Source organism: Benincasa hispida, chromosome 4 (genome assembly GCF_009727055.1).
Source record: "Benincasa hispida cultivar B227 chromosome 4, ASM972705v1, whole genome shotgun sequence".
NCBI lineage: Eukaryota > Viridiplantae > Streptophyta > Magnoliopsida > Cucurbitales > Cucurbitaceae > Benincasa > Benincasa hispida.
The window spans coordinates 25,473,362-25,485,311 of NC_052352.1; the positions used below are offsets into that span (position 1 = coordinate 25,473,362).

Here is an 11,950-nt window from a genome sequence, read left to right on the forward strand (position 1 = left end):
TTAAATTTTAAAATGCATAATTATATTAAATAAAGATAAAAACATTTAGAAATACAACATATCATGTCATAAAATCATTTAAATTTTTTAAAAAAATATAATATGTATTATGTACTATATAAACTTTGTTAATATAAATCATATTCATAAACAAATTAATAATAATTTATAGTCATCTAAATATTAGTAAGTAACTACAACTAGTTTTATGATTTATAAATATATAGTATAAAACACACTTTAAATGATTGTTTAAATTAAAATCCAATTTATGAATCCAATACCAAACATATTTGAAAATATGAAATAAACTTTATTTTAATCGAATACCTTATTTTCAAATTCTCTACTAAACTAACCCTAAATTTCTCCAAAAGTCTCTAGTGAACACAAGTAGAAATATTTTTTTAAAAAAAATACTTCACATATATACGTGTGTAAGAACTAAATTTCTCCAAAATTTTCTAGTAAATATAGGTAGAAGCACATTTTTTCTAAACAAAATACTCGCATATATACGTGTGTACAAGCTAAATTTTTTCAAAAATCTCTAGTCAATTCAGATTTTGTTTTTTTAGTACAACAATTGTGAGGATGGGGAATCGAACCTCTAAAGGTCATGTCAATTACTACTAAACTAAGTTTACTTTGACATAGTCAACACATGTTAGAAATACCTTTTTTAGGAAAAAAAAAACAAAAAAAAAACCCACATATATATTTGTGTGTAATTTGAACAATTAAAATTGAATAAAAAGAAACTAAAATCATAAAGAATTTTAATTCAAAGAAAAAAAAAGAAGAAATGATGGAGAACAAAATAGAACAGATGAGTTAATGCAGAATGATCTCATCCTAGAAAACTAATAAAAACTAATTTTCTGCTTACATTATAAAATACTCCATCATTGTCTGAAATGTATCACCACGTTAGAGATGTCTCACCTATTATAAAATGGTAGGAGTAATTTTTTATTTTTAATCATTGATTGGTCAATCGTTGATTTTTTTTATAAAAAAAAAAAAAAAAAAGAAAAATCTCAATTGAAATGCATATTATGTTAGGGCTACAATTAATTTTTCGATCATAGTAACATTCCTAATATGACAGTGAAAGAGTTGGTTTTTATTCGTTTTTCAAGATTTGGGCATTTTGCATTACTATTTTGATCATATTTTAGACAATACATTTAGTTATTTCAAACAAAAAAACAAAATAATAATAATTACATTGGTTGTCTTCTCGCGTTGACATTGAAACCAAAACAGTTTCTTCCTCAATATCTCTTATCACTTCACTCTGTGACCGCCATTGAAATTGTAACTTACAAACAAATCGATGGCCGACGAGAAGCATAAGCCCAAAGCCGTGATTGTGGGAGGGAGTATTGCCGGAATATCTTCCGCTCACACTCTTATTAAAGCCGGCTGGGAAGTTCAGGTCCTCGAAAAATCCCCCTCGCCGCCGACCGCTTGTTCCACCGGCGCTGGACTCGGCCTCGATCCTCTCTCTCAGAGGCTCCTCCAGTCCTGGCTTTCCCATCCTGAACTTCTCCTCCAATCCACTTCGCCCCTTACAACGGAGCAGGTACAAATCTCTTCTTTGTATTCTTATTACACCTATTTAAGATACTGATCCATTCTGTTTAGAGAAGATCGTGTCCTCTATTTGTGTAATTCGAATCGAATGTTTTCGGTGTTAGGGCGAAGTCTATGCTAAACTGTAAATAAATTGTGTATTTGATTGAAACCTGAGTTCTGATGCATTTGCATTGAATTTCAAATAGAGTAATTGGTTAATTCTTTCGTCCATCCATGTGTTTACAGAATCGAGCAATTGACGGAGAAAGCAAGAGGGGACGGATCTTGAGTTATGATGAGAATCTCAATTTCAGAGCGGCACTTTGGACTGACCTCCATAGCCTTCTATACAATGAGCTTCCACCTGATATATTTCTTTGGGGTCATCTTTTCCTTTCTCTTTCCATTTCTGATGACAAAACGTCTGTGAGAATAAAAGCAAAAGTTGTGGAAACTGATGAAATCGTTGAAATAGTTGGGGATTTGCTTGTTGCAGCGGATGGATGTCTCTCTTCCATTCGTCAAACATTTCTTCCTGACTTCAAATTGAGGTTTGTAAACTGAAGATGAAGGAGAATTCTAATTTCTTCCCCTCCCCATTGATCTCGTACATTCATCGCAAATTCAAAAGCATGGTGCATTTTCATACTCATAACTTGAATTTTGATTGTAGATATTCAGGTTATTGTGCTTGGAGAGGGGTTTTTGATTACTCAGAGAATGAGAATTCAGAGACTGTGATAAACGTCCATAAAGCGTATCCTGAAATTAGTAAATCCGTGTATTTCGACTTTGCATCTGGTACTCATTTTTTACTCTTTGAGATTCCAAAGAAGAAGATCAATTGGCTTTGGTATGTTAATCAACCAGAACTCCAACTCAAGGTGATTGCCTACTCTCCTTGAATGATTACATTCTGATAGAACACAAGCCAAACTAGAATAGTATTAAAATATAAAGGATATGAGCTACAAGATAACTCGAGTATTCAAGTTACTTGGAACTTCTCCTCCCTATTTAGCATAACAATTGTGCTCTCTGTTTGCTGGTTTTATACTCTATAAGCTATAACTTTAGCTTTTTCATTTATTTATGGTTTTTAGAAACCAAGGAGTGAACAAATGCATCAGCTCTTTAGTTTATTTATTGGTGGTTGAAACTAATGATCATAGAAATGCAGGCTAGATCAATGACCATGAAAGTAAACGAGGAGATTTTGAGGAAATTGCACGAACAAGTGGACGAGATTTGGGTCCCCGAGTTTGCAAAGGTTGTTAGAGAAACAAAAGATCCATTCATCAATGCCATCTATGATTGTGATCCATTAGAACAACTAGTTTGGGACAATGTGGTATTGGTCGGAGAAGCAGCTCATCCAACGACTCCTCATTGTGCAAGGAGCACGAATATGGCGATATTAGATGCAGCTGTTTTGGGCAAATGCCTCCAAAAGTGGGGAGCACAAGGTCTAAAATCAGCCCTTATTGAGTATCAATCTCTTCGGCTTCCTGTCGTATCTGCGCAAGTATTGCATTCCCGGCGCGCCGGTCGAATAAAGCAAGGTTTGACACTTCCTGACTGTGAACCCTTCGACCCAAATGTAGCCACTTCTATACAAAACTTTCCAGAACTTCAAATTAGAAATATACCTTTCATTGATGATGTTCCTCAAGTGATTGATCTGGCATAGCTATCAATATGGTCTATAATGTCTGGAATGCCAAAGCTAAAAATATGTTTAGTGGACTGTGCAGGTAGTTGTGTGAAGATTTAAGGAAAGAAAAACCATACTTCTCATAAGGAAAAGAGAAGAAGAAAATGTAGATTATGTTGTATTGTAAAGCATCAAATAAAGTATCTGAAAATATCTTTAGTTTGTGATAATTTGTGCTCTTTTGTCTTTTTTTACAAACATAATTTACATCATAATTTATTTTTTTATCAATCAATCACATGTGTGAATGATTTTCTTGCCAATTGATTTTGTTCTTTCTCAATTTCAATATCTTGGCTTATTCAATTATAACATTTCTTCAGTTCAAACAAAATACAAGTGTAAATGAAGTGATTAGACCCTCAATCCATCAAGCTATATCATCAATGGACCATTACGGCTTCATTTAGAAACAATTTTGTTTTATTTTTAAACTTCTGTGTTTGAAGTTTCATAGGGAAAAAAAAATAAAAGCTTTTTGATCTTTAGATTTTTTTTTTGTTTAGTTTCCATTTATTCCTACATTTCAGGATTAACTTTTATTTTTAATCTCGGTTTTTTATTAAATAATCATTTTTAATCATTGGAATTAATGTCTATCGATTAATTTAAAATAATTATGAAATGAAAATTTAAATTTAATTTTAATAATGATGAAAAATAGTTAAACTTAATTAATTTAATTCTTTTAAATCAATTAATAGATAGTAATATTATAAGAGTCTATAACATGCATGCAAAAGCAATTAAGATTATAAACACTTTAACTACATTAATTTTAGGATTAAAGCATGCATGTTCATAATATAAAATTAGGGTTTGAGAAAACAACATTTGTAGAAACTCAAAATTGGTCCAATCCTTTGCGTAGTTCAGATCATGAACTTGTCGTGACTATTGTTAGAGTCTTTCCTACCATTTTTCGGCTTCAGAATGGATTGTGAGATTCAATTATGATGAAATTGAAGAGGATGTTAGAGGAATTAAGAGTTTTGGTGGAATTTGAGAAAACAAATTTTCTTCAAAATTCCAAAATTGCATTAAACTTTTTTTTCCAACAATTTTCCTTCCATTTATAAAGGAAACACATGCAATCATATTGCATCTAGTGTTGACACCAAATTGACCCTACAAGAGTTGAATTTGAGGTGATCATCAAAAGTGGGAAATGTGAGATTTTCCCACTAACCCTAAAACTCATTTAAAATTAAAATTTCATAAATTTAAATTAAAATTAATTTTCATTAAAATTAATTCAAATAATTAATTTTAAATCAAATCAATTTCTTTTAAAATAATTTTAAATAAAAATTAATTCAAATAATTAATTTTATATAAATTTAGTTTTAAATAATTAATTAAACAATTTAATTAATTTGATTAATTTAATATCAAATATTAAATTGATTAAAATATCAATCTCGAACATGAATCATTATTCATGTATGTAATATTTAAATCTTATTTAAATATTTTTCAACTCTTCATGTAGCTTAATTCAACAATTAAACTATCTTTAATTGTGTCAATTATATCGCATATAAAATTCTAATTCCCTAAATCGAATTTGAGTTTTCAAATTATGTCATCACACTGTTCTAAGATTTAGTCCGATATGAGCTAGCCGGAGAACATAATGGAACTACAGATCATGAGCTCCAACGATCCGAAATTAACCGACTAAACTCTTTAACCTAATTAAACAACATTCGTTAACTACCGAGACACTCCACTAAAGCCCAGTAGTTGCACCCTCCTCACTGTAGATGTATTTCTGTCCACTTGATTTAATCATGATTAGTAAGTCGATCCTTCACAGGTTGTTCGTGATTACATTTTGGTCAAAATTACCGTTTTACCCCTGTAAATACACCTTGCTCCTCAAGTCCCACTAATCCTCTAATGAACAATTGATTTATGGTCCAACCAACAAACCGAGTCCCTCTCGGGCCAATGAGATGGTGGGACCCTTTATTCAAGACTTGGAGTCAGCCCTTAGAAGAAAAATCTATCTACCATCCCTAGAATCGTGTATGAGCGAATTCCATCTTGTAGGACTACCCGGTTTTACCCCTAAAATGGAAGGCTTATTGAGTCGACAATGTTGAGGCACTCTCATTCATGCAGACTAAAGGATAATCCTGAATAAACATGAGTTCATAGTTAGCTCAGAATTAAGATCGAGTTATGTAGATCATTGAATTGAAATAGTTAGTCTTAACAGTAAACGGCGTTATAAAGTAAAAGTGACTATTTCGTGGTTCGGTCTTATGCAAACTCATTACATAGAATGCCCCCGCTCACATGTCTTCACATGAACGATTCAGGATCACATCGTTTATATCAAATACAAAATATGTTGCATCCATAGTGTCTCTAGGTAAAGATACCCAGTCTTATTCCTATACTATACATCATTTTGGTTATATACTCGAACTTGATCTACTTTTATGTCTCCACATAAAATTCAAATTTGTGCTATAGTTAGAGGTTCTTGGTTTATTAGATTTGGGATAAAAATGTGCAATTTACATATTCAATAACATTTTTATTGAATAAACTCAATAACAACTTTATTGTAAAATAGTATATGTTTAAAGTTTACAAATCACGAGTTTTAGGACATACAACCCAACAAATAATAAAGACGAAGAGTGAGTATTTAATAAAAAAAAAAATGTTCAAATTGTAAATCTTGAAACTTAGAGATCAAATCGAAACAAAACTTAAAATCTCAAAGGTAAAATTATAACATTTTAAAACTTGAGAATTAAATTGAAACTAACTCAAAACTTAAAGACTATGATATGTAACATTTTTAAACCTTATCTATGACCAAAATGAAGTAAAGCTCAAAACCTAGAGACTAAAAAGTTGTTTTTTCGAATTTCATATTATGTTTTTCACATTATTTTATTCTTACTATTATTTTATGAAACATTTGAATTCATAGTTAAATTCTAGGAAAAAAAAATATTAAAACTAATTTGGTTAGATTTTTAAAAACATGAATAAAAAGTAAATAACAAAAAAAGTAATTGTTTTAAATGAAAAACGATTAAAAATATTTTTAAATATATCATTATCTATCTGTGATAGATACTAATAAACATTTATCGATATCTATTGCTGTCTATCACAGACATTGATAGATGTTTATCCATTTTTATCATTAATAGATAGTAATATTTTGTTATATTTATAAATAAATTATCCCAATTTTGAAAACAACCAATATAAGATAGGTAAGAAAGATAGGAGAAGCCGCACATGCCATTTTTCGCCCACAGCCTCTATATGTGGAAAAGAATATCCGATTCATCCATTCCTTTCCGCGGCAAATAACAAAAACTCAACAATGAATGAAAATGAGGAAATCCCCAAAGCACTCGTCGTCGGCGGCAGCATAGCCGGAATTTCCTGTGCTCACACTCTCATAAAAGCCGGCTGGAATGTTCAGATACTTGAAAAATCAACCACTCCCCCTACCGGAAGTTCCACCGGCGCCGGCCTCGGCCTCGACCCTCTCTCACAGAGCCTCATCCAGTCCTGGCTTTCCGATCCCCACCGTCTCCTCCAGTCCACCCTCTCACTTACCGTCGATCAGGTGAAATTTCGAATCGAATCAGACGTTTCAAAGTCATTTGAATTTTGAAGAATTTTAGATTTGAATTTAGGGAATGTTTGATTGTGATCTGTGTGTTTGAATAGAATCATGCAACTACTGATGGGGAAACTAAGGGCAGGAGGATTTTAACTAGGGATGAGAATTTCAATTTCAGGGCAGCTCTTTGGGCTGACCTCCATGGCCTTCTCTATAATGAGCTTCCATCTGAAATTTTTCTATGGGGTCACCAGTTCCTCTCTTTCTCCAAGTCTGAGGACAAAGCTTCTATGAAGATAACAGCTAGAGTTTTGCAAACTGATGAGATTATCGAAATAGTTGCAGATTTGCTTGTTGGTGCTGATGGGTGTCTTTCTTCTGTTCTTCAAACCTTCCTTCCCAACTTCAAGTTGAGGTAATTTTCTGCTCTCACAAATTTTGGTTCTAAGTGTACAATTATCTCATGAAAATCGTGTTTAAAAGTGTAAAACTAAACATAATGCATGTTTCAAAGTAACGACTCGGACATGGCAGCCAAACATGCTTGAAGGCATCTCTCTCCATTGATTTCTAATTTCAAGCTTCTCTATAAACTGTAAAGTATGTCCATACTCGCAACTTCATTGTCCTTGTGTCTGTAGATATTCTGGATATTGTGCTTGGAGAGGAGTCCTTGATTTTTCTGAGAATGAGAATTCAGACACTATAGTTGGAATCCGAAAGGCATATCCTGAACTTGGGAAATGCCTGTATTTTGACTTAGGATCAGCTACTCACATTGTGCTCTACGAGCTTCCAAAGAAAAAGCTCAACTGGATTTGGTATATCAATCAACCAGAGCCACAACTTAAGGTAATTGTTTGCTTAACTGATATTATGATGGCCCTTTTATGAGTAAAACTCTATAACAATAGTTCTTTAGTTTGTGTTGGTCGACATGAATGAGCAAAACAAATGCAGGGTAACTCAGTGACGATGAGAGTACAAGATGAGATGGTGAGGAAGATGCACAAACAAGCCGAGAAGGTTTGGGTTCCTGAGTTCACAAGAGTCCTTAAAGAAACAAAAGAGCCTTTCATTAATGTCATATATGATAGAAATCCATTGGAACAACTAGTTTGGGACAATGTGGTACTAGTTGGAGATGCAGCTCATCCCACAACTCCTCATGGCTTGAGAAGTACAAATATGTCAATATTAGATGCAGCTGTTTTAGGCAAATGCCTTGAGAAATGGGGACCAGATAACTTACAATCAGCCCTCGCAGAATATCAATCTGTTCGGCTGCCTGTCAGCTCAAAGCAAGTCCTGCATTCTAGGTATATGGGTAGGCTAAAGCAAGGTTTAGCTCTTCCTGACCGCGAACCCTTCAACCCCAGGGTAGCTACACCAGATAACTGCCTAGAACTTCAACAGAAGAACATTCCTTTCTTCAATGATGTACCTCAATTGATAGATGCTACCAGGAAATCTATATAGTCAAGAATGTCTAGGCCCCCTAGCTTAAATGCATTCATCATAAGCCAGTATCTCAGGCCGCATTTAATTGTATTCGTAACATTGTACCGTCAAGAAGTATAATAATAATAAGTCCCCTCTATGACAGAAGTCGTCTTCAAATCCATCTTTTGCATCATTGATCAAGAATGAGTTTAGCAGAAACTATATCCATAACCATATGTGAGTTCTGAATCAGTTTTCATCTATACAGCAACTACACAGATGTTGCATCAATATGATTATATGAAAGCTAAGTTATAAACAGCCGATTGGTTTGGCAATACTCTATTTCAGATTCAATCCCAAGTTTCCTTCTTATTGAACATATGATGACATGTTCTTGCTTCTTTTGGCCCGACTAAATATACTTGAATTAACATTTACATGTACATTAAAATTGATGACACGTTCTTGCTAAAAAGTTAAAAAGATGATCTTGAGAGTATTATCCAAAAAAGGAACAACAAATATCAAGAATATCATTTGTTCAACAAAGATTCAAGTAAATGCAAGCAGATTTTGCAAGAAAATATGTTACATATGTCTGAAAAAAAGAAGCAATCCTACTACATTGGCTTCCTCTTGTAACTTATTGAATATTTCCAGTATTTTCAAAGAACCAGAACAACATATAAGGACGTTTTCCCATCAAAAAGAAGGCAAAAAGAAAATATTTAGAACCGACATCAGAATGAAGAAATGGTTTTCCAATGGAAGAGATCGAAACCCAGACAATTAAAAGATGCATACAAACTTCCCACTCTAGCTTTTACAAGAATATCATTATCTATCGGAGGGGCAAACTAAAGAGCTCAATAGTAGAAAAACAAGTTACCCTTCCCATCGTAATTGAACGTTAACATCTCGTGTTCGAAATCCAAGAGGCAGATCGTTAACCTCTCTTTGCAGGCCAAGAGGCTTGAGCTGACATAATTATCCCAACAATCACTCCAAACAACCCAAGTGCGCTGCCAAAGATCTCGATTACAAGAATCTTCACAAAGAGGGAGGAGTTTTGGGCATCTGATAATGCACAGCTGCTTCCAATGATTCCCACACATAGCCTTGAAACAAAGAATCAGAAAAGATTCAGAACAAATAATCAAACTGAAAAGTGAACGAATTCTAAAGAACCAAAATCGAGGATTTCGATTGAGAAAACAAAGTAAAAGAGAAGGCAACAAACCCGCAGACAAGGTTTGCAAAGCCAACAATGATTCCAGATGCAAAAATTGCATATCCTGCTCTTAGAGACTCGGGGGCGTATATCTGAGATGCTGACACACTCTCTAATTTGGTCTGTAAGATAATGGCAACAATGACACCGTATATGGCAACAGCTTCACAGAAAATTACACTGAAAGAACGCAACATTCAAGTTGTTATGATCAAAGTAATCACCGGAAAAATGTAGATTAATGCTTAAATTCAGCAATGAAACTACAATAATACATTCAACAATTTTTTTCAGAAACACTACAATCGTACTCAATTCTGTTCTAATTGATACAAAATTCTAAGAAAGTCTTACGAGTTTCTTCGTTCTCAGTTGTATCAGTCAATGAATTAAGCAATAAGGATTCCAAATTACATATCCGGACCCGACCAAAAGTAGCAATCCAATCAATAATAAAATGAACAATTCATCAACTAAAGTTAGGGTTTCACCTAATCAAGTTCTTGGAAGTAATACGAGGAGCTTTGATCGCTGCACCAATCAAACTGCTTCCCGTGATGTAAATGCCCCTACCAAATTTGGAACCGCGCAAATTCTCATCATTCAGAAAGCAAATCAACAAAATAAACATTCATCAGGATGAACACAAAGAGTACGTAATAAGATACCAGGCGGCGCCGAGGACGGAAACGCCGATGGCGATGGCGATACCGATGGCGGAGAAAGTGTAGGGAGAGATATTGATGAGAGCGCGAGCCCAGGAGCTAGAACGTGCAAGCACGACGGCGCTGGACATGATTACCTATGAATCTCCGACCTTAATTCTGAAATCGACGGAGTAATAATGGAAGAGGGATTGGATTTGATCTGAAATCCGCCGGTGTGAACCCTGGAGGAATTGAGTTCCTGATCTGAAAATTGTGGAGATCGACGGATGAGTATCTGAGAAACGACCACGCGCGCGTGAGATGAGAAACTTGAAAGTTTTATTCCTGTACGATATACTAATGGAAAATAGTTTTTTTTTTTTATAGTAATAATAGAAAATATATAGGTAATTATAATTGGTCACATTTCTTATATATTTTTTTAAAATATTTCCATTCATTTTTATGTATATGATAAGAGGGGGCTGTATTTTAACAAGTCTCCAAATATTTCTCATAATTACAAACATACTTCCATGACATTTCATCTAAAAAATAAATTAATTGTTTTATATTAAATTATATGTTTAGTCCGTGTAATTTTAAGATTGTCTCATCAAATTTTTTAGTAAGTTTTGATTTTAGTTAACATGTTAGTCATGTTTTCTTTTTTTTTTTTTTTATTCTATTATTATTCGTTCGTTTTCAATTATCTAATTTTAAATCTATATGTTTTTGATAAATCTCAAATTAAGTCCTTTGATTATAAATTAATTAAATAATAATATTTTTATGCAACAAAAGACATATTATGCTAAAAAAAAAATAAACCCAAAATATATGTTTTCAATAGATCTTGAAGTGAGTCCATGCAGATATTTTTTTCCCCTCTCTCTATTAGTATTTACTTTAGAAAATATATTCAATTTTTTTAATGAAAATTATTATCATTGTTCAACCAAATTCAGTCAAAAGTATTTTGAATGACTAATTTATTGAAAATATATTTTAGAAAAAAGATTTATTTAAAAAATATGAGCTAATATTAAACCATAAATATTAAAACGAAATAAAATTTAGATTACAGAAACCAAGATCATATTTTAATTAAAAATGGTTGATTTGTGGTCTGGACGCTTGACTTCCTCCCAATTTCCCACATGAAAAAGTTCCTCACCGAATGGCCAATGGGTAGGGAAAATGGGCCTTAGTTGTGTGGGCTGGCCCTAAGCCCATGGGCTATCAAGATCTTTAGTCTTAGCGACCTAATATAATTTTGGGAAAAATTTTAAAAATAGGTGCATTCCATTCGTGAATTTCGACTTAATTTATTTTTAATTATATGATATTTAAAATCAGAAAAAATCATTTTAGAGATAAATCATTTTTAAAAATTATTCTTCTAATTTAAAATATCTTATAATTATTTAAAATAAGAATAAGAATTTGAGGAACATTTTAAACCTATTTTTAGAAAATTGAAAACTAAAAAAATTACATTTTGAAAATTTATAAACCAAACACAAATATTCTTAAAAACTTGGGTACTAAAAAAAAGTACATTTTGAGAACCTTGAAACTAAATGCACTTATTATTCAAAATTCATTAACTAAAAAGATAATTTTACCTATAATTTTTAAGTATTAATTTCAAAATTATAATGTTTAATTATTTGTAATTATTTATAATTAACGTTATTGTTGAATGTCAAAATGAATCTGCCTCA

General features: G+C 32.5%; 3 protein-coding genes across 4 annotated transcripts; 2 read left to right on the forward strand and 1 right to left on the reverse strand.

Moving 5' to 3' along the window:
* Positions 1 to 1,225: 1,225 nt before the first annotated feature.
* LOC120075026 (6-hydroxynicotinate 3-monooxygenase-like) lies at positions 1,226 to 3,530 on the forward strand. Its single transcript, XM_039028165.1, has 4 exons — positions 1,226 to 1,588; positions 1,828 to 2,132; positions 2,255 to 2,465; positions 2,762 to 3,530. The coding sequence occupies exons 1-4, from the start codon at positions 1,340 to 1,342 to the stop codon at positions 3,269 to 3,271; spliced, it is 1,275 nt and encodes a 424-aa protein (XP_038884093.1). The 5' UTR covers positions 1,226 to 1,339; the 3' UTR covers positions 3,272 to 3,530.
* A 3,025-nt stretch (positions 3,531 to 6,555) lies between these two features.
* On the forward strand, positions 6,556 to 8,699 carry LOC120075942 (6-hydroxynicotinate 3-monooxygenase-like). 2 transcript variants are annotated; one of them, XM_039029693.1, is made up of 4 exons: positions 6,556 to 6,902; positions 7,007 to 7,314; positions 7,541 to 7,751; positions 7,860 to 8,699. In XM_039029693.1, exons 1-4 carry the CDS (start codon positions 6,654 to 6,656, stop codon positions 8,376 to 8,378), a joined length of 1,287 nt encoding a protein of 428 aa, XP_038885621.1. In that variant the 5' UTR covers positions 6,556 to 6,653; the 3' UTR covers positions 8,379 to 8,699. The 2 variants fall into 2 exon arrangements, with proteins under 2 accessions (XP_038885621.1, XP_038885622.1); XM_039029694.1 differs by having other exon boundaries at positions 7,822 to 8,022.
* Positions 8,700 to 8,902: 203 nt separating this feature from the next.
* On the reverse strand, positions 8,903 to 10,566 carry LOC120075943 (V-type proton ATPase subunit c''1). Its single transcript, XM_039029695.1, has 4 exons — positions 10,245 to 10,566; positions 10,068 to 10,145; positions 9,586 to 9,756; positions 8,903 to 9,463 (listed from the first exon to the last, which is right to left on the reverse strand). The coding sequence occupies exons 1-4, from the start codon at positions 10,370 to 10,372 to the stop codon at positions 9,292 to 9,294; spliced, it is 549 nt and encodes a 182-aa protein (XP_038885623.1). The 5' UTR covers positions 10,373 to 10,566; the 3' UTR covers positions 8,903 to 9,291.
* Between the last annotated feature and the right edge of the window lie 1,384 nt (positions 10,567 to 11,950).

What these genes read in the sequence shown, in the direction of transcription:
- LOC120075942 (XM_039029693.1), top strand. Translation starts at nt 6,654, where the DNA reads ATGAATGAAAATGAGGAAATCCCCAAAGCACTCGTCGTCGGCGGCAGC. An exon ending in CTTCCCAACTTCAAGTTGAG is followed by an intron (nt 7,315 to 7,540) that starts GTAATTTTCTGC and finishes TTGTGTCTGTAG; the next exon opens with ATATTCTGGATATTGTGCTT. An exon ending in AACCAGAGCCACAACTTAAG is followed by an intron (nt 7,752 to 7,859) that starts GTAATTGTTTGC and finishes AAACAAATGCAG; the next exon opens with GGTAACTCAGTGACGATGAG.
- LOC120075026 (XM_039028165.1), top strand. Translation starts at nt 1,340, where the DNA reads ATGGCCGACGAGAAGCATAAGCCCAAAGCCGTGATTGTGGGAGGGAGT. An exon ending in CTTCCTGACTTCAAATTGAG is followed by an intron (nt 2,133 to 2,254) that starts GTTTGTAAACTG and finishes TTTTGATTGTAG; the next exon opens with ATATTCAGGTTATTGTGCTT. An exon ending in AACCAGAACTCCAACTCAAG is followed by an intron (nt 2,466 to 2,761) that starts GTGATTGCCTAC and finishes ATAGAAATGCAG; the next exon opens with GCTAGATCAATGACCATGAA.
- LOC120075943 (XM_039029695.1), bottom strand. Translation starts at nt 10,372, where the DNA reads ATGTCCAGCGCCGTCGTGCTTGCACGTTCTAGCTCCTGGGCTCGCGCT. An exon ending in ACTTCCAAGAACTTGATTAG is followed by an intron (nt 9,757 to 10,067) that starts GTGAAACCCTAA and finishes GCGTTCTTTCAG; the next exon opens with TGTAATTTTCTGTGAAGCTG. An exon ending in TTTGCAAACCTTGTCTGCGG is followed by an intron (nt 9,464 to 9,585) that starts GTTTGTTGCCTT and finishes CTTTGTTTCAAG; the next exon opens with GCTATGTGTGGGAATCATTG.